This window comes from Heterocephalus glaber, unplaced genomic scaffold, assembly GCF_053883595.1.
Source record: "Heterocephalus glaber isolate CG9 unplaced genomic scaffold, H.glaber_assembly_v1.0 deba00001472, whole genome shotgun sequence".
Taxonomy (NCBI): domain Eukaryota; kingdom Metazoa; phylum Chordata; class Mammalia; order Rodentia; family Bathyergidae; genus Heterocephalus; species Heterocephalus glaber.
This window is the reverse complement of record NW_028258315.1, coordinates 30,236,128-30,257,634: the sequence shown is the minus strand read 5'-3', so window position 1 is coordinate 30,257,634 and position 21,507 is coordinate 30,236,128. Positions and strand designations below refer to the sequence as shown.

General features: G+C 38.8%; 2 protein-coding genes across 10 annotated transcripts in view; one reads left to right on the top strand and one right to left on the bottom strand.

The window, feature by feature from the left end:
* The window catches only part of B3galnt2 (beta-1,3-N-acetylgalactosaminyltransferase 2), a 75,584-nt gene extending 59,248 nt beyond the window's left edge, over positions 1 to 16,336 (top strand). For 3 of the 4 annotated variants that reach the window (XM_021266386.2, XM_021266387.2, XM_004854621.3), the window contains 5 exons: positions 9,054 to 9,237; positions 11,927 to 12,052; positions 12,682 to 12,841; positions 13,420 to 13,476; positions 14,928 to 16,336. In XM_021266386.2, the coding sequence (XP_021122045.1) occupies positions 9,054 to 9,237; positions 11,927 to 12,052; positions 12,682 to 12,841; positions 13,420 to 13,476; positions 14,928 to 15,065 (665 nt within the window). In that variant the 3' untranslated portion in view covers positions 15,066 to 16,336. The remainder of the gene's footprint in view (positions 1 to 9,053; positions 9,238 to 11,926; positions 12,053 to 12,681; positions 12,842 to 13,419; positions 13,477 to 14,927) is intronic. The other variant, XM_021266389.2, reaches the window with a different exon arrangement.
* The window catches only part of Tbce (tubulin folding cofactor E), a 73,466-nt gene continuing 68,282 nt past the window's right edge, over positions 16,324 to 21,507 (bottom strand). For all 6 annotated transcript variants that reach the window (XM_087181243.1, XM_087181244.1, XM_087181245.1 and 3 more), the window contains 4 exons: positions 20,987 to 21,055; positions 20,357 to 20,416; positions 16,777 to 16,868; positions 16,324 to 16,611 (listed from right to left, as the gene is read on the bottom strand). In XM_087181243.1, the coding sequence (XP_087037369.1) occupies positions 16,519 to 16,611; positions 16,777 to 16,868; positions 20,357 to 20,416; positions 20,987 to 21,055 (314 nt within the window). In that variant the 3' untranslated portion in view covers positions 16,324 to 16,518. The remainder of the gene's footprint in view (positions 16,612 to 16,776; positions 16,869 to 20,356; positions 20,417 to 20,986; positions 21,056 to 21,507) is intronic.

Sequence of the window (21,507 nt, the reverse complement as noted above, 5' to 3'; positions counted from 1 at the left end):
AGAAGACAGCAAAGTGAGTGCATATGTTACTAGTTGAAATGTTGCAAAATGGTCATGCAACCAAATGGAAAATCCAATGTTAGAACTAGGTATGAAAATATAGTGAGGACCTTGGCAGGGGTGAAACCAATTGGACAGAATACCAGTACTACCATTCAGTGTTGGAAATTGTAACAGATGAAATGCTACAAGCTGTTGTAAAATACACAAGCTGAAATACAAGTACAATGATCTGTACTCAGACATGTATTTATTATGACACCTCACTAGCAACACTGAAACCATTCATAGGTCTGCTGTACTACTAGGGGTTAAATGATGGGTGTGGGCTTGAGGTTTGTAAAATAACAGTGATACTGAGGAGATTTGATTTCCTTCACAATTGCCTGAGGTTTGATGACAAAACCACCTGCCAAGAAAAAGAACTGATAATCTGGCTGCTATCCAGTTATTGTTTGACAAATTTGTAATTGCAAAGTAATTTACACATCATCTGAGTATAAGACTATTGATGAACATCTTGCAGCATTTCATGGCTGCTGTAGCTTCAGGGAATATCCCCCCCCCCAAAAAAAAAAACAAACTTCAAAATATGGCAAAAATTTAAGCCTTTGCTTCAAAAAAAAATTATACCCTTATAGATGTGAGGACTTACTAAGCTTTCAATTTAGAAATTTATCCTGGAACTCAGCCACCAGGTCCTTATTCTTATAGTAATAAACTGTGAACAGAATAAGCTGTGAACAGACTTGTTGCTCCCATCTCCCAAACTAATCAGAATGTGACATTTGACAATTGGTTTATCAGTTTCCAATGGATGTTACATTTGCTAACAGCACAAGCTGACCAGCACAGGAACTGTGTGCTGGAACAAAGCAGAAATTCCAAATGAAATGTTGCAATTTCAAAACAGAGAATTGTATAGTACAATCTATGGATTTCAGAAAGATTTACCCTGGCATTGTATATGTCAAAGAAAAAGTGGTACTGCTGATGTCAACATTGTACCATGATGGAAATATTGATAGGGAAACTTCAACCAAATGGAAGACTCAGATGGAAACTTTCTACAACAAAATAAAAGGCAGAGTAGATGTTGTTGATGAGTTATGCAGCAACTATAATGTCACTTGAAACACAAAGCATTGGCCAATGTTTGTGTTTTACTCAGTCCTAAACATGTGTGACATAAATAGTTTGATAGTTTTTAAAGAAAATAACAAGTGCGAAATACCACAGGGAAATTTTTTTTTAGATGATTGGGACTGGAACTCTTATTTTAAGAGGTCATTTGCAGCAGGGAAAAAATAAAATGTTTTTGCCTAGGGAACTATGCTAAAAAATTTTAGAGCCCACTGGTGAGCTGACAGGTGAACGAAAGACCTACTAAGACAATAAGAAAACCAAAAAGATGTCAACTGTGCCCTACAAGAAAGGACAGGAAAACAAAACGTGTTATCTGTGTAAGTGATACTTGTGTATGGAACATACAATTTTGACCTGTGAAGAGTACCTTGGATATGACAATCGAAGCAAAGTTTATTTTTGTTGTAGAGTTCTATTGGTATTTTCATTGTAGTTCACATAGGTTTTTATTTCTTTTTTTTTTTTTTTTCTGGTACCGGGGATTGAACTGGGGTCCTTAGCTTGCGAGGCAGGTGGTGGGACCTGCATAGGTTTTTATTTCTGATGTTATCTTTTGGGTTTTGTAAGCAAGTAAACAGCTGATGTGAAAATGTTTATTCTAAACATTCAGTATATATTAAGAATTTTATACTGTATTTTATTGATAGTTTATGTTCCTGTTAACCACACATTGTATAATATAATAACCTCCTAGGCCAGGATTTAGCTCAGTGGTGCCATGCCTGCCTCAAAAGTACAAGGTTCTGAGTTTGATCCCCAGTACCAAAAAACCACCCCCTGACAAAACAGCAAGACAAGTGAGATGTTAAGTATGCCCTACAAAAAGGCCAGGAACCTGCTGCGCAAGCACAAGGACCCAAGTTCGATCCCTAGTACCAGAAAAAACAATAACAACAAAAGGCTAGGAAAGCAAAACACATGTGCTGTGTGTAAGCGATATGTGTGTATAGAATTTGCTGTTGTAATGTGTGAAGACTGCCTTAGGTATGATAATTGAAGTAAAGATTTTTCTTTTTTGTAGAGTCCCATTAGTATCTTCATTGTAGTTCACATAGGTTTTTATTTTTGATGTTCATTTTTAGACTTTGTATACCAAAAACCAATTGATGTTGAAGATTTTGATCTTTTTTAATGACCACTCAATAAATATTAAAAATGCAATACTTTTTGATTTTTTTTGTTAAGCACTCATTGTTTACTGTAATAAAACTCATAAAATTAATAATTCAGTAAATCAGTAGAAACATTCTAAAAAATAAACATGGGTTTGACACATCTATGTTTATGCACCTTTATAACAAAAATGTGTTATGCCCCTCGGGTTTTTAAGGAATCAATCTAAGTTTCCACCCACAAATGAATGGACAAGGAAAATGTGTATGTATACAAGTTGCTAGTCTTACAAAAGGAAGACATTCTGTCATTTTCAGCAACATGGATGGAATTGGAAACCATTATGCTAAGTGAAATAAGCCAGGCACAGAAAGATGAATACTGCATGTTCTCACTCATGTGTGGGATTTAAAACAATTGAACTCAAAAGCCAAGAGCAGAATGAGTGATGGTTATAAGAGGCTGGGGTGAGGCAATGGGGAAGTGATAGTCAGATACAAATCCTCAAGAAAAATAAAGTTTTTTGTTTGTTTGGTTTTTGTTTTGGTACCGGGATCAAACTCAGGACCTTATGTTTGCAAGGAGGCATGGTGCCACTGTGCTAAATCCCCAGCCCAGCTTTTTGTTTAAGATCTGTTGCCCAGTATGGTTAACATATGCTAATGGTTGAGTACTGTACATTTCAAAATTGCAACAAAATAGATTTCAAATGTTCTTATAAGTGTGTTAAATTATTTGAGGTGATGGACCTTTTTTTCTTGATGTAATTGCATGTATTAAATCCTAATCACTTTATAGAAATATATATATATACTTGTACAGCTATGTATACCTCTAATTTCTCCATTATAATTCTCTATAGAATGTAAAATAACCATTGACTAAATGTAAGGATTTATTTCTGGAATATTCTATTCCATATGTCTCTCCTTATGCAATATACACTATCTTGATTATGCGGCTTTATAATAAGATTCAAAAATCAGAAACAGGCCCCCAACTGTTTATTTTTGTTTTGCTGTTCTGTGTAGCGAACAGGGAAAGGGGACGTTACTAGAACCTCTGCAGCTAAGTCCTAGTCTCCTGCAAGCCAGGCAGCACACGGCGAATTACAGGAAAGGTAGAAAAATGAGACAGAAGAAGCTGAGCTTTGGGTCTGATCAGTGCTGCTTTGGGCAGCAAAGACAAAAGCCCCCAGCTTTCCCGCACCTTTTATTCAGTACATTGGGGGAAACAAATGTAACAAAAGACTTGCAGAGAGTTCAGTACATCCTGCGTAAACGAGATGTAAGAATCCAAGAACAATGAGGAACTGGGTAGATGTTTGTTCCTCCCAGGATGTTTTCAGCTCCCAGGATGTTTCTTGTCCTGGAGAATCACAGTATCACCGGCTCATTGAGGTCTCAGTTGTGACTGGAGGCCAAAATGGAATTACGTCTCGGAGTTCCATAGCTGGGCTGTAGGCAGGAGAACTAGGCTAACCAAATGATTTTTCCCTAAAATTATGTAGCATTGCTCCCGACAGTTCTGGGTCTCTTGCATTTCTATATCAATTTTAGCATCAATGTGTCAATTTCTGTAAGAAGAAAATGGGATTTTGTACAAGATTACGTTCAGTCTGTAGCTCAGTTTGGGGAGTGTTTCAGTGTTAACAGTACATAGTTTCAGGTCCATGAACATGGGATGTCTTTCCATTGATTTCTTGTTAAGGATGCTTGGCGGGGGCTGGGGATTTAGCTCAGTGGTTTTGCCGCCTGCTATGCAAGTGCAAAGACCCGAGTTCGATCCCTGGTACCAAAAAAAAAAAAAAAAAAAGAGGGAAGGATGCTTGGTGGTTTTCAATGTGCAGATCTTGCACTTCTTTTGTTAAAATCTTAAATGTTAAGATTCTTTAGATGCTGCTGTAAGTGAAATTTTTTTATAATTTCCAAGTTGTCCATTGCTGTTACATAAAATACCATTGATCTTTATATATTGTATGCTGCAGCCTTGCTGAACTCATTTACTAGCCAAGTTTTGTAGGTACCTTAGGATTTTCTATACATAAGAGCATATCATTTATTGATAGTTTTTCTTCATTTCCAATCTGGATGCTTGTTTCTCCTTTTATCTAATTGTCCTGGCTAGAACATACAGTACAATGTTGAGTAGAAGTGGTAAGAGTATTCTTTATACAGTGGTAACGTTGATGCACAAATGCTTCGTTCACAATTTGGTTTGCAAACAGAAGCATTTGGCAAAATTTTGTTTTTGTTTGCAAACTCTGCATCAGGTTACAAACATGACCTTGGCATAACAGTAGCTGGCTGTATGTCTCAGTAGCTGCGATGGGGGAATACAGGAAGCAATCTTTGTTTTCACCCATTTGATATGATGAATAGCAAGGTGTATACATGTATGTCAAGGTGTAAATTGGTGGGTTTTATCCACATTATAGGCTGTTACGTTTTTGTGTATTTATTATTTTTTTATTAAATGTTTTCTTTCGATTTTTCTTGTAGAATTAGCCCAGTTCAGTACAATGTTGCATGAAAATCTGCTTTTACAACTTTAGAAAGAGATTGAAATCAAGTCATCAGGTGACTTGGCTACTGATGATGACTTGGATTATGTAAGCCAAAGAAGTAGTGATATATTATGACTGATATGACATAAATAATGATAGAGAAGTACAGAATGAAGACCTTGATTCAGATTCACCCCTTGCCAGGGATGAAACCTATTGAACAGAATGCCAACAACATGATTCAATATTAGAAATTATAACAGGTGATATGCCCATTATTCAAAAATACATTTATCATGCACCTGCCTTGGAAGCACAGGGTCCTGAGTTCAATCCCCGGTAACAAGAAAACAAAACAAAAATGTATTTATCATGACACTTCACTATTTGAACTAAAAGCCTTCATAGCAGGACTTTATTGTTCTAATCATCAGAATCGAAAGGATTTATAGAGAAGTGCCAGATGTGGCATTGAGATTGTTAGAACAATAATGAAATTTGAGATTTGGTATCCTTCAGAGTTGCCTACATTTTTACCATGAAAAGATCTTCCAGGCTGGGGATTTAGCTCAGTGGTTCCGCCGCCTGCCTCGAAAGCACAAGGTCCCGAGTTCGACCCCCAGTACCAAACAAAAAACCCAAAAGATCTTCCAAGTAAGAAAAAAATCCGACAATTTGGCTACTATTCACTTATTTGTTGAAAGCTTTGTTTCAAACTGTCACACTATATATACCCTCCAAATACATGACAGTTGACAACTTGCATCATTTTGTGATTGTTGAAGCTTTTGGCAATATATGCCAAGTAAACGTTCCTAATAGGGTATAAAGATACATGCCTGGTAGATGCAAAGACATTTTACACCTTAAATTTAGAAATTTATCCTGAAACTCAGCCACCAGATTTTTCTTTGTGCAGTAAAAAAAGTATGACTGTGGACAGAATTGTTGCACCAATTTCAAATGTAACTCAGATGTCACATTTGACAATTGATCACTAGCTACCCATTGATGTTACATTTGCTAAAAACACCAGTTGACCAGCCTAGGAACTATTCACAAGAACAAAGCCAAGATTCCCGAAAAAATGTTGCAAGTTCACAATAGAGAAATGTATAATACAATCAGGATTTCAGAAAGAAATATATAAAGCAAAGTAGTATTGATATTGTCAACATTACACCATGATAAGATTGATAGACTGGGTAGCCCTGGTGGTTTGGGCTTGTAATCCTCACACTCCCCTGTAATCCCAGCACTCTGGAAGTTGAAGCAGGAGGATCTTGTGAGTTTAAGGTCAGCCTGAACTACAGAGCAAGATCCTGTCTCAAAACAGAGACTGAGGCAGGGATTTAGCTCAGTGGCAGTGTGCCTGCTTGCAAGAGGTACCATCACTGCTACCAAAAAAAAAAAGATAGTGAATCCTCAACACAAGTGAATCCAGAAATGGTAACATTTTACAACAAAATGAAAGGTGGAGTAGATGTTGTTGACAAGTTATCCAGCAACTATGATGTCACTGGAAACGAGTATTGGCCAATGGTTTTGTTTTACTTCATCCTAAACATGTGAGGCATAGTTTTGTAATTTACAAGGAAAATAACAGGCACAAAGAATCAAGGAGATATTTTCTTAGAAGATTGGCCCTAGAATTGATAAATGATCAATTACAAGAGAGAAGAACAGTATGTATCTGCCCAAAGAACTTCTCAAAGGAATTCTGGAGCAGACTGGTAAATAGGTGAACTATCACAAGAACCTCCTAAGAAAACTGGAAGACCGGCAAGGTGTCAGGTGTGTCCTACCAAAGAAGACAGGAATACAAAACACATGTGCTTTGTGATACTTGTGTATAAAACATACTGTTCTCATGTGTGAAGACTGCCTTGAGTGTGATAATTGCACTTGATCTTAGCCAAAAGGCCAAGAAGCAATTGGGTGGGATAATTGAAGTAAAGATTATTTTTGTGGTAGAGTTTTATTTGTATTTTCATTGTAGTTCAAATAGGAATTTGTTTCTGCTGTTATTTTTTAGTTTTAGTAAGCAAACAGTTGATGCAGAAAACGTTGATATTCTAAACATTCAATATATATTTGATTTTTATTGATACTTCATTTTTTAAAAAATGTGTCCATCAATTTATTTTTTTTCCTCTCTTTTTTTTTTTTTTTCTGGTATCAGGGATTGAACTCAGGACCTTGTGCTTGAGAGGTAGCTGGCAGCACCACTGAGCTAAATCCCCAGCTGATACTTCATTGTTTTGCTAAGTGGACATTGTTTAATACAATAAGCTCCTGACAAAAGAGGAAGATGCTGTGATGAGTGTTATTACGTATGCCTGAAATGCACCAATGAATGTTTGCTATTTAAAAAAAAAAAAAGACGAGAGAAGTGACAAGTATGGCCTGCCAAACCGGAAAACTAATACATGTGCTGTCAGTGTGAGCGAGATTTATTTATGGAAGATGCTGATGTCATGTGTGAAGACAGCCTTAGGTGTCATAATTGAAGCAAAGATTATTTCTGTGGCAGAGCTGTATTTGTGTTTTCATTGTAGTTCACATAGGAATTTATTTCTGCTGTTGTTTTTAGATCTTATAAGCAGGTACACAGTTGATACTAGAAATGCTGATGGGGCCAGGGATTTAGCTCAGTGGCACCATCCCTGCCTTGCAAGCACAAGGTCCTGAGTTCAGTTTCTGCTACTGGAGAAAAAAAAATGTTGATGTTTATTCTACACATCATTACATATTAAAATTTTAATATTTTACCAATATTTTACTTTAAGAATACATTGTTTAATATAAGATTCATAAAGTTTTAAATAATCCATCAATAGAAATACTCCTAAAAAATGTGGGCATTACACAGCCTCATAATGTGCTGTGCCTTTTCTAAAAATTTGCCGTGATGCCCCTGGGGTACATTCATGGCATGGTCGCGCATGCCTGTAACCCCAGCACTTCGGAAGTTGAAGCAAGAGGATTGGTGTGAGTTCAAGGCCAGCCTGAATTAGAGTGAGACCCTGTCTCAAAAAACCTTTAAAAAAGAAAAAGTCACAGGATCTGGGAGTAGTCCCTGCACAGGTAACTCACTAACTTGGGAGGTGGCAAATGTCTTTTAAGCATATGAGTAATCATTTTTATTATGGAATATCATAAATATACCAAAAATAAACATCCAGTAGCACATTGCTGAGAATTAACAAATGTTTATATTTTATTATATTTGTTCCCAATTGTTTTTTTTGTTTTTTTGTTTTTTTACTTTTAAGAAAGCATTGCAGCTACAAGGTATACGATTGAAACGTCCCCATCTCTGTTTCTCTCTCTCTTCCCCTCAGAAGGGAAGCATGTGTCTGAAAATTAACATGTACTCTTCCTATTCTTACTTTTCTTTCTGTTGTATATTTACATATCTTTAACACAGTTTTGAGGGTTGATTGGTTTAGAGTTTCGTGTTTGTGGTACTGGAGATTGAATGTAGGGCCTTTGAAATGAACTACATCCCCAGGCCTTTTTCATTTATTTTTGGTTGTTTTGAGACAGGGTCTCGCTATGTATTTCAGGTTGGCCTTGAACTCACTATGTTACCCAGGCTGTCCTTGAAGTTGTTGCAGTCGTCTTGCCTCAGCTAGGAGTGCTAGGGTTATAGGTGTGCGCCATCACATCCAGCTCCCAACCCTTTTTAAACTTTTTTATTTTTTAAATTTTGAGACAGGGTCTTGCTAAGTCACTAAGTTGTCCAAGCTGGGCTCAAACTTGCAGTCCTTCTGTCTCAGCTTCCCAGACTGCTGAGATTCCAGCTGAGTACCTTTTAAGTGATTGGTATCTATGTATATATCATTGTGTATATATCATTTAACAGTTTTCATGTTTTCAGTACTATTTTTAACATGCAAGATTGGGTTAATGTTCTGTTCCATGAATATACTACAGTTGAGCTATTTTCCTTTTAGTGGTTCCACTTAGGTTGGTTTCAGGGTTTTTTTCCCCGTCATTGCAAACACTGCAGTGAATACCCTTGTGCCCATACAAAACATTGTCTCTAAGGTTATGTCTGCAGGTGGGCGCAACTATGAGCCGTCAGCATGCATATCTTCAGGTTGCTCCCCTTTTGTGCTCTCAGTAGCAATTATGAGTGCTCCTATTTCTTAGCCTGATGTTCCCAACAAATGTGCTTCTGTTAGATTACCTCCAGAAAAGGATTCTAGTCATATGGTGTGATAAGTTCTGGGTCTTAATATTGCAATAGCCTTTTTCTCCAGCTCTCAACTTTCCCTTTCAGAAGGCGATGCTCTCTTACATAACCTTCACTCTCGGCCTCAGCGACTTGTTGATCATATGAGGAATCTCCATGAGGAAGATGTCTTATTGAAGGAGGAAAGCAGGGTCTACGGTGACATTGTCTTTGTGGATGTTGTCGATACTTACCGAAATGTTCCTGCGAAATTATTGAACTTCTATAGATGGTGGGTTGTGAAAACATTGAGTAGCTAGAACATGGTTTTTTTTGTTGTTTTGATGGAGAAACAATATCAATATTGAGCCACAGATTTCAAAACAAAAAAAACCTAAAACTGCCATGTGTCTGGAATATGGCCTGTTGAATCCTGGTTCCTTTGAAGACATCTTCTAAGATGCTGCCACTTTCTTACTTGATTGAGCAGATCTACAGTATGTATTATATGAACTGGTCAGAAGCAAACAGTCAGAAATTAATTCACTTGGAGTCACTTGTCTCTAGCTACCATTAGATCAAAGTCAGTGAGTTTGGAAATGGTCCCTTGTCACCTCTGTTCATGCCCATTCACCAAGATTCCCCAGTTACAGTCAGTTACACCCAGCTTACCACAACCAATTCTGTTGAACTGAATATCCACTGCTTTTCCATTCTGTATTCAACCAACTTAAGAACTTGCCTTTGGCCAAGCATGGTATCATGTGGCAGTTGTCCCACCTTCTCAAGAAGCTGAGGCAGGGCAATCACGAGCCCAGGAGTTTGAGGACAGCCTGAATAACCTTGTCTCTTAAAAGAACAACAGCAACCTGTCTTGATTCCAGGCTGGCTCACTAAAATTCAACAACCTTTAGAATCCATCATATTTATATCTTCCAGAGCCTCCAGTGTTTCTTGCATCTAACTTGTAATTCCTACCTTTATTATAATAATAATATGCAGTAATTTACTTTATTATAGTAGTTACTCTAGGATCCTGAAATTTGCTGGTGCGTTCTTTGATATTGTCTGCATTGGTTGTAGGACCAGAACTTTCAGATTGTGTCTCGTGTAGCCTAATCCTATAAAGGGTATTCACAGCTTTACCTTTTCTTTTTAAAAACTTTTTCTGTGGTCTCCTGTTTCTTGGTGGCTCTGTGTCTTATCTCTTCTTTCTTTTCTCTGATGGGAAGTTCACAAGTACTTTATGGATATGGCTTCCTGGTCCTAAGGGTAGATGGTCCAGTTAGGTTATGGAAAGTAATAGCTCCTAGCAGGGGCACATTGACATAATTTTGGAGCCATCATGTGGGTAGAGGGCACATGGGTGTGTCTAGGACACCAGAACGAAATGTAAATGGCTATTGAAAAGGAACCTTCTAACTCAAGGCCACTGATGGGAGTTCCAGTGTAAATAAGGCCAAGATGGAGAGGTGGGGAGGTTGGGTGGGAATGAAAGGGGGGAAGTCAGAATGGAGGTGTTCTAGGACTTCCTATAGGAAGCTACTTCCCAGGGCTGGAAGTCTTGCATGTCGTAGATGTTGCCTTCAGTTTCAGTTAAGCTTTCTCATCTACTCACCCATCCCTGAGATCTTAGCCCCTCCCTTCAGTCTCTGCTACTGCTGCCTATTTCAGGCCATCACCTTTTCTGCTAAATTGCTGCGGGACCTTCCAGAGGGGCTGTGCTGTGAGACCAGCTTCCCCATAGCTCACGCCACCCTCACCCTCCAGTGGCACTTTTCAGGCTACTTTGTGCACACTGTGCTGGAGAGTGAACCTAAGGGCTCCACATGCTAGACGTGTGCTCTGCCACAGAGCAACACCCCAATCCTTCCCTCTATGTTGTAAATGAAAGTTTATCTTCTTTATTCAGTTGAGTCACCAGTGACATAAAGGTCCTTTATCACAAATATTTATTTCTAATTAGGTACTATGCTATTAATTAGAAATAAACTGTAGAAACATGGGGATATTTGGTATAGACCCATTCTTCTTAAAAATTCACCATCTTTGACCTAATGAAATTTTCTCCAGATTTCATGTATTAATGTTTGTCGAATGACTAGTTCCCTAGCAAGATTCTGCATTTTTAAATAGACGTACACAAAAATTGGTGGTGTGAAATGAATGAGTCAGTTCTCTTGTTGCCGTTAGTTTTTGGCGTCTGGATAAATCAGGTCATTGTCCTGTTCCTTCCAAATAATCTTATAGTTTAATTGCCAAGGAGGAAATACGTTTTGGTGTCATAACTCAGTTTTTTCAAGCCATAATCATGCTTGAGTGTAATATAAATTGTAGCATAGAATATTGTATAACAGTGTTCTCTGTAAGAGACTTAGGTATGACACTTTTCCCACTGTCCTGGGCCTTTGCTATTCAGAACACACGGGGCAAGGTTCAAATGGTTAACAGATATGGGAACCTGACTTGAGTAATGCCTGAGAAGCATTTGTTCAAACATACGTTCCAGTTAAACCCAGAGTTTTTTCATTGTGGTTTGTTTTTTTTTTTTTTTCCCAGTAACAGGGATCAAACTTGGGACCTTCCACTTTTGAGGCAGGTGGCGGAACCACTGAGCTAAATTGTGTTCTTTTTCCTCTACCTTCTAAACTCGGCTTGGTTAGGCTGGGCTTACGGCTCAGTGGTAGATTGGTTGCCCAGCATGCAAAAGACCCTGGGTTCCATCCCCACATCAAAACAAAGTTAAGTCAGCCTGGTGCTTCCTTATGTTGTGTCACTTAATAAATAACAAGTGAGGGCCATAGCTGATAGCCGGGTTGTGTTAGAGCAGACACACTCAGTGTTGGAAGAGCGAGACATGAAAACCTGTGCATGCAGGACAGGTGCAATTCTGAGTTCCAGTGGTAGTGATGCCACTGCTTTGATGTTCAGTGGTTTCCCAGCATGTCTCACTGACCTGCCTGTCCCTTTTCTGCCAACAGGACTGTGGAAACAACCAGCTTCAGTTTGTTGCTAAAGACAGATGATGACTGTTACATAGACTTAGAAGCTATATTTAATAGAATTGTTCAGAAGAATCTGGATGGGTCTAACTTTTGGTGGGGAAAGTAAGTAAAACATGGTTAGCCATGAGCATTCAATACCTGATCAAATATAATTTAGAATCAAATGTGTAAGTCATTTTTCCACAAGAAGAATGTAGTTGAGGTATGAAATATCCTGTTAGACTCCTGGTGTTAAACTATTACTCTACAATTAGAAGGGAACTTTTATTAATGGAAAATCTCAGGCTAATAGAAAAAAGATGTAGCTTTTACCTTCAAGCTCTAGCCATAAATGGTGCTGAGAAGCTACTGTGTCTTTTGTGTTAGAATGAATGTGTGACATGGCTCTGCAGCCATTGTCAAATTGTGCTGCTTCAGGAACACTGCAGAGTTAGTGGTTTAATGGGGGATTTGGGTATGTATGTGTGTGTCTGTGTGTCCATAAAAACAGCATAATCTGTTATTTTCCTTTCAGAAATTTTTTTTTCCATTCAGAAATTTTTGAGAGAATTTAATATAGTAGCCTTACACAAAATACTTCTGGCTAAATGGTAATGCCTTTCCATAAAGGAATTTCTCATTCTTCTATTCTCTACAACCATATTCCTTTGTAGTGATGACAAAGGAATCCAGTCTTACAGTGGCAGGATGTGTGTCACACCAACACAAGTTACATTTTTTTAAAATCTCAGTTTCAGACTGAATTGGGCGGTGGACCGAACTGGCAAGTGGCAAGAGTTAGAGTACCCCAGCCCAGCCTACCCTGCCTTTGCATGCGGCTCAGGCTATGTGATTTCCAGGGACATCGTCAGCTGGCTGGCAAGCAACTCTGGGAGATTAAAGACCTATCAGGTACTGAGGAATTTCTTACCTAGGTGACTCATCAGCCCAGCCTCACTGAAGCAGAGCCAGCTTGCCATGGGCTAAAGCATGTGGTTCTTCCTTTATAGGAATCACCCCTCAGAGGTTGTGGATATTCTGCTGTCCCTCAAATCCTATAAATTCTGTTCCAGAGTCTTGTTTGAGACTATGTTCTCAGTCTACATGTATAAGTCTAGGCTGTGGAGAAATAGAAAGATTTTTGTTCCCAAAAAGGAAAAGTGGGGGAAGAGTTTTCTGCTGATTCTGATTAGTGTCAGTAAGCAGCTCTGAGCAGTTAGCTGGACCCACTGTATGGCTCACTGTTAGCACTGGAAGTTTACAGCGTATGAAAAGGGAGGACTGCCTCCCTGCTGCATTATCTTTTTTTACCTTGCCGTGTGGGTGCTTCCTTCAGTGGTCGCTACCTCTTATTATTGTATCTAGGTTAATCCATGTTTGGCCTTTCATATTAGAACATCACCAAAACAAAGATGTGTAAAGATTGTTTATTTGGAAGTGAGTGTTGCAGTGTCTTTACAAATAACATTTAAACTTTGGGTTATTTGCAGGGTGAAGATGTAAGCATGGGCATTTGGATGGCAGCCATAGGACCCAAGAGACACCAGGTAAGCCAGCGGAGGGAGCTGGTCTCGGGCCCTTGGGAGTTGGGAAGGGAGGTTGCCGTGTTGTGTACATCAGACTGTGAGCAGAAGGAATGAAGGTCTACCATCACAGCAGTGCTTTTGATTTATTTACAACAGACCACCTTGTTATTTTTCATACAGCATTTTTCTGAGCTTCAACCAAAAGGAAATGTTAGAATAAAAGTTACCTGCCCCATGGGCCAGGGATTTAGCTCAGTGGTTCCGGTGCTTGCCTTGCAAGCACAAGGTCCAGAGTTCAATCCCCGGTACAAAAAAAAAAAAAGTTACCTGCCCCACAAAGAATTGGGTTTTCATAGAGTTGATAAGAAGTTCTTTGGAGCTTCAAAAGTTAGGCTCCATTGACCTGAGTTCCTGGCAGTGTGAAGACCCTGTAACCCTCCTGACTGATTCCACATTTCATCCAGGATTTTACTTCTGAGACAGCATTTAAAACACACAGCTGAGCCAGAAAGTGAAATGAGTCTGCAAAGACTGAAATAGTAGGACCCTTGGGGAAAGAAGCAGTCTTTTGCCTCAGATATTTGTGTTGCATTCTAGTTTTTTGCAACTTCTACTTTGGTTGTAGAAGGTGCAGGAAATGGAAAGAATGTGTGGTGCCTGCCACTTCGGAGCAGAGCTATAGCACCAGAGCAGCTCACCCCCTACTTGGGTGAGCAGGAATGTTCACTCACCTGTGGGCTGATTTGATAGTCCTGTTCCTTGTCACACCTCTGATTTACTTAATGTTGCAGATGAGACTTATTTTCTGTATCTGATCATTCTGCTATGTGTAGTCTTTGCAGGTCTGAGTCTGTAGTGTGTTGTTTCTGCAGACTTGCTTGTGAGTTCCTGGTATTGAGATTCACTTTTTAAAATCATGAATTAATCATGTTTGGAAACTGAGGCCTGTTTTTAAAATGCAGCCCTCCAGCTAGGCTTTGCACTTTTTCCTGCCCTATACTGTACCATCTGTGAGCACTTCATTTCTGCTTGGGGTTCCAGTGTGCACTGCTGATCCAGGGGGACTGCTCAGGGGGACTCCTCTCCATCTCCCTTGGGCAAGACTCAGACAACAGCCTTCTGAACACAAACTTTCAGTCTCTTGCATATCCCTGAAGAGTGTGGCCCTTCAGGGGTCTGCCTCTGCCTCTCTGGCAGCACTATCAGTCTCCTTTCCATGGTTTTGTGTGAGTGTGGTACTGTAAGTCCAGGAACTTTGCACTGAGCTACATCTCCAGCCCTTCACTAGTTATTTGAGATAGGGTCTTGGGATTACAGGTGTATACCAATCACCATGCCTAGCTAGGCATGGCCTTTTAAAACTCCAGTGTCTGCAGAAAGAGACCTTATTAGCAAGTCACACACAGAGTGATGCCTACATGCATGCTTTCTGTCTAAGCAGCTCTCTGCTCAGCTCATTTTGTCTCCCACAGGACAGCCTGTGGCTGTGTGAGAAGACCTGCGAGACAGGAATGCTGTCCTCCCCACAATATTCACCACAGGAGCTGGCAGATCTGTGGGAGCTGAAAGAGCTGTGCGGTGACCCCTGTCAGTGTGAAGCAAGATCATGATCACTCAGACCAAGTGTGTACAGACGGGTGGGCGGATGATAACTCCGTGTAAGTCTGAGGAAAGCCCACAGGTTGGCAGTAGAATACATCGTCTTTTGGGACAGTTCTCATCTGGCACTTTCTCCTTTGGCCAGCGTGGATTTCTTAATGTTTGCACAGATTTTCTCCTTAAAAATCAACTGACACTGTAGCATAAGTTTTTATTTATATAATGGAAGATGATTTTTTTAAATACCAAATTGTTTTATAAAAGGAGAAATATTTCTAAATCCTGGTCCATTTTTGCTAATTCATCATAATCATTTTTGGTTTTTTTTGTACCGGGGATCAAACTCGGGTCCTTGCGCTTGCGCAGCAGGCAGCGAAACCACTGCGCTAAATCCCCGGCCCCGTCATAATCATTTTTTGGTTAAAATGGACTGGTTAAGAAATTTTTAGTAGTAGCTGGCTCAAAGCTCAAGTTTGAATCTGCATTACAAAGTAGCTCTGCATAGCTTAATTAGCACATCTACAGGCCAAAAAGAACTCAGAAAAACACTGTGTGACCACTTGTATGAGCAGTGGTCACTTATACCAAAGTTTGGGGTTCTTGGAAATAACATTAGGTTTTGTGGGTCTCTGAATGAAGTGGGAAACTTGACCTTGAAAAGGACACAATATAATCCAGTTCTGGACTTTGGTTTTAAAGATACTCATTTATATATTAGGCTAATATCCAAGTTTTCTTATGCCATTTAACATAAAACCTGAAGGTCACAGTTAAAACACTGAATCTTTGTGGATGTGAATAAAAGTACTTCTCAGGGTTTTAGTGCCAGAGGGAAGGATATTTCTAAGTCATTGACACTTTGAAAGGATTAACTTTGCTTCCTTTCTATCACTGCCTAATGTTTACCTAATATAAGTAAATATGAATCAGAGCTGATCATCTTTTATGAAAGATGTGCTCAGTTTAGGTATAATTGTAGGGAAAAGCATGTAATTAATTCTTTAAGTACTCTTAAAAAATAGTGCAACTGAGAAAATAGCACATGTTATACATAGCAGAGGATGTGTCTCCCTGATTTTAAGGGACATTTCACAAAAACCAACCAAATCATTTTATAATAACCTTTTAAAATAGTATCAACAGAGAATTCCACTTGAAATAGTCTTATGACAGATATTAACTATATTCAGATTAGACTAGTTTCTATTTAATATTTAAATCTTCACATGAGATGCAATGAGGTGTACAAATAAATATGAAGATCAGAAAATCATTACTAAAGCCTTTATTATTGCTATGACATACAAGTCTACAAATGGTCTCTTCCCAACAAATTGCACCCTTTGTTATAATCAGGGCAAATTTTTAAAGTTCATTTTTTGACAGAACTGTTCCGATAAATCATTTTCCCGTGAACCCCAGTCATGATGAGTAGTCTAGTCTCTAAATTTTATTAGTTGGTTGTTACCATCGCACTAACAGACAATCTCCATTCTCTACAGAATAAAACTGTAATGACTGTAGATCATTTTCTAGTTCAATTTCACTGCCAGGCATCTAAAATTAGAACAAAGGTAGAGGCAGGTGATTAATGTGACACCATGCTGCCCCCCACAGCAGGTCTCTTCAGTTAGAATCAGGGAGCATTAGACAGAGATGGCTCACTAGCATGTCTTACTACGGGAGACTAAGCTTGACTTTGTACTTTGGGGGGCCACTTACTTTGGGACTTTCATAGGACAACAGAAGTTCTGACACAGGAACTTTGAGGAGACGCGACAGCAGTCCCTTCACCTTTTGAACTGTCATGGAGTCTGTCAAAGAAAAGCAAAGCCCATCAGCTCTCACGTGACAACTACCTGTAAGACTGGCTCACACAGTGAGATCGGTGCTCTATCATTATCGTCAGTTTACCCAAGAAAACTAGTAGGGGAAGGTTTGACTTTCCCTACCACCTCCTTGAGTCATTTGAGACACTGGGAAATGGAGCCAATGTGTGACCCAAGTGCCCCTGACAGTGTGTTTTCATACCATTTCAGTAGCATTTAATATTTCTTCCTTATCTGAATAAACCCCAAATAATACTATCAGCACAGAGAGATAGGCGGCAGTGAAGTCATTAAGTTTTCTTTGTAAGCCTTTGTGACAGACAACTTCACGGCTTATGGGAAGAACCTTGGAGTGGGGCTCAGGTGAGGATGCTCCCAGCCCCCTGGCCTTAGTCTATACCTTCCTTGTACAGAGGGGGAAGCTAAGTGACTGACAAGGTCACCCCCGGCACTGCCATCTTGTGACTGTTACCATGTGTACCTTGTTACAAGTGACCACCGGCATGGGAATGTCACTCGCTACAGGAGCAAATGCTTTGGTCTGTTCATAACACACTGAACGCCTTTCCAAAGACAGGTTGTGGTAAATAGTGGATATTTTGATTATGAAAATTAGTTTCTTTTAAGCTTTAGCTGGAGGTACAGCAATAGTGTGGTGTTTCCCACAAATAAGATGTAGTCGAACAAATATTTTTCTATCAAAATCATTTTTGTAAAAGCTGTGTTTTTATGCAATTTGTGATAATAAATGTTATCTTTATTTTAGAATACAAATTGGACTTTTCTTGTTTATATACTGGATACAGATACTTAATGTTTGAATATGATAATCTAATCCTTTCAGAACAGTTAGGTGGACTCACTTTCATTGTTCAGTGGGTTAGTGAGAGGTTAGTTCCTGCACACAAGTCGGAAAATAATGCCTTCCTAATCCATGCCAGAAAGAATTACAAAACAATTTTAATGAGAAATATGCCTGTGTGCACTGAGTCTGTAGAATAAAGTTTATGTATATAATTTTATATATAAATTTTATGTATATAATGTAAATTCTTAATATGGTGACATGATTGTCTCCACATTAAGAAAATATGGAAATAGTTATCTTTTTAGCTCCCTATGAGCAGTGTTATAAATTAGATGGGTATATACTTCCTAGCCTTTTTCTGTGCTCATATGAGAATGTAGAGGTTTTATAATATATACTTGTGTTTATTATATGGTGATAAATATTTTCATGCCAGTTTTTCTAGACAACCACTGTCCAATGTGGCAACCACATGTGGCTGTTGAATACATGGAATGTGACTGCTGTGACTAAGGATTTGAACTTTTAATTTCATGAACTGAAACTGACATAACCACATGTGACCAGTGCCAAACCTACTTCCTTCGTAATGATGCATGCTGATGTGCTGGATAGTTGTGCCAAAGTTAGTCACCTGTCCCTACTTGTGAACATTTAGATTGCTTTAAGTGCTTCAAGATAGAAAGCCCAGTCAGAGCATATATGACTTTATAATGAGTATACTGATTTTTAAATCTCAACCAGTAATCTGGAAGGTAAAACAATGGTGTTGCAGTATTTTACTTTTCTTTTAAAAAGAGATTTATCTATATTAGTGTTTAAGTATTTACACGTGGCATAAAAACTAAAAACCCTTATAATTTATAGGATACAGGAGTCAGATTCTGAACAGCTTAAAGCAGTATTATCATGTTTAATTTCTATGAGTGAGTCTAATCTCTGCTGGCTCCACCCCAAGATTAATAAAAAGAACGTGTGAATATGATAGGCATCTACTAAACTAGAAATTGACTCTCCAAACGCCTGAGACTATACTTGCGCCGTGCCTGGACAGTCTTTGACTGAGCTCACTGCTTTCCCAGAAAGTCTAAAAAGGAAAGCTTAAGCCAGGACTTCCTTAGTGATAACATTTCCACACACTGATTTGATATAACTGGGGAAGCAAAATGGAAGGACATCCAAAGCCTGTAACACTGAAAAGTTCTGGCCCTCTTGCACTAGTCTGTTCTCACAACCCCCTCTACTGATAATATTTAAGTTTGAAAACAGAATAATGAAGGGGAACCACTACTGATTTTAATTCATCAGTATACAATAGTTGCAAAATTGCATAACAGGAATAGAAATTGGATTGCTAGTAAATAAAAATGGAGAAGTAGTGGTAGATTAATACTAAATGAACAGTTTTCAATCAGAAAGGGACTTCTTTGAGCACAACCCAGACCTTGTATAAGCAATACCATACTGAGCTTATTTTATCTGATGGTCACTTATTTAAAAATCTGTGAATTTATGGCACTGACAGGCAAACAGAGAAATGTATTTTACTGGAGTCATTTAGACAGATAAATGTTTCATTACTTCAAGCCCTCACTGCTCTAAATTTAACTTGGTTATATTCTAGCATTTAGCTCTGTATCAAGTTAATCTTGAAAAATCAGTGTCAACAGCATACTATAAAAGACTATAATTTTCTTTTGAGTGAAAGTGTAAAGTTATGTTGATGTAATTTGTTGCCACAAACGTAGTTCTTTTCAGAATAAAACTTAGTTCCAGTAACACATTTTTAAAAAGTTCTAAAGTAGCTTTCTCAAAGAAAACTTATTTCAGTGCATCTGTTAAAAGAGCATCTGAGGCCCAACGATTTAGCTCAGTGGCACCACACCTGCCTCCCAAGCGCAAGGTCATGAGATCAATCCCTGGTACCAAAAAAAAGCATCTGAGAATGTGTTTTGTTGGGTCCCGATGGGTGAAGAGGATGGGAGGAGAATGTAGGAAGAATCCCTCAGGAACTCATCAGTAGGACATGGCTCCCCTTTTATGAAGGGAGGTAAGAGACCCCAAACTGGGAGCAACAGAAAAGCTCTCAGAGAGAACAATCATTGAGAACGAGATGTGGTGGGGTGAATTCCTCTCAGGGAAGGCAATCAAGCCATGAGACCTTTAGTTTAAGATCACACTGGGCCTGGTGGGACATGCCTGTCATCTCAGCATCTGGGAAGCTGAGGCAGAAGGATTACAAGTTCACTGCCAGCTCGGAACACACCGAGACACTGTCTCCAACACGCGCACGCGCGCACACACACACACACACACACACACACCAGTGACTCCCAATTTTAATGAAACCTTTTCCCAGGTAAGTTGACAAAGTTACGCGCACGCGCACACACACACACACACACACCAGTGACTCCCAATTTTAATGAAACCTTTTTCCATGTAAGTTGACAAAGTTACACTCCTGTAACTGTGTAACTCCTGAACGTTTTGGAGGTAGTGTTAGTAGCTTGACTGATTATATTTTAGAATATAAAGGACTAATGAAAATCTAAGTTCTGAGGTCCACACTTTTAGATATGAACTAAATGTTTTAATTCCGTTAGCCCAATACCTTGGCTAATGATTGACAACTATAAAACAAGCAAGATAGATTCATTCTTACCTGGCAGTTGCTTCTCTAGGACTTTCTGTTCAAGTTGACTTGGACATTTTATCCTTAGTGCTTGAAGGAAAAAAGGAAGACTAATTGGTATCTGTTACAGTAAGGACTTAAAGTGTACATGCAGTTCTGGGGGTGTAGCTCAGTCATAATAAAACATGTGAGTTAATAGGAATTGATTGCCAAATGACACAGCTGTTTAGTACAGTCTGACTCAATCCTAATAAACCGATCTTAGTGATATTACAAATTTTATTAACACACGAATTACTTATCACAACAAAAACAGCTGGACTAGTATGCTTTCTTTTTTTTCCCCTCGGTACTTGTTTTGCTGACAGTTTAGTAGTAAAGTTTTCAAGTGAAAGAAGTCACAAATTTCCAAATCACCATGTACTTCATTACTCAAATACCTTGCACATTTATAATATTATTAAATGAATTTAAACCATGGCATTTACAAAAATTTTCAACACAAGAATTTAGATATGTTTGAGATTCATTTTTTAAAAACTTGAGGCATTTAAGTACTTCCTTAGGAGAAACACACTTAAATCCCCATCAAGCCATCATGATATGTTTGAGCTCCTAAGGAAACTACAAATAAGCTGTGTGTGAATTTGGGATTCTTACTTAGCAGCTGATTTTTGAGTATACACGGTTGTTGTATTTTAAGTTCCTCATCCTCAGGTGCTCCGTATTCTGTTTAAGAAAAAAGGGATGAATGATAAATCAAAGGCCTCTGTAAGAAAAAAATATGTATTCATTAGCATGAAAATAAAACTGAACTTTTTAGAATTGCATCTTTAAAGAAAAATACATGTAGAGGTCAGTGTAAACAGAGGTGTGTCCCTCCCCAGGATAAACCTAGTGACAACTGGTGTGCTGACCAAGGGTCCACTTCCTTTTACTCAGTCTTGTGGCCTGTAGATGGGCAGCAACCCCTCCCTCCATGGGCCAGTCCTCCATTGCCAGTGGGTTACATTACGTTTCTCAAACAAGCAAAATCAACATGCCTTCAGACATCTCAAACATTTACTTAGTTTTAGCTTTAGAAGTGGTTCCCGGCTGGGTGAGGTGGTGCACACCTGTAGTCCTGGCATTCAGGAGGCTGAGGCAGGATTGCTTTGAGTTCAAGGCCAGCCTGAGCTACA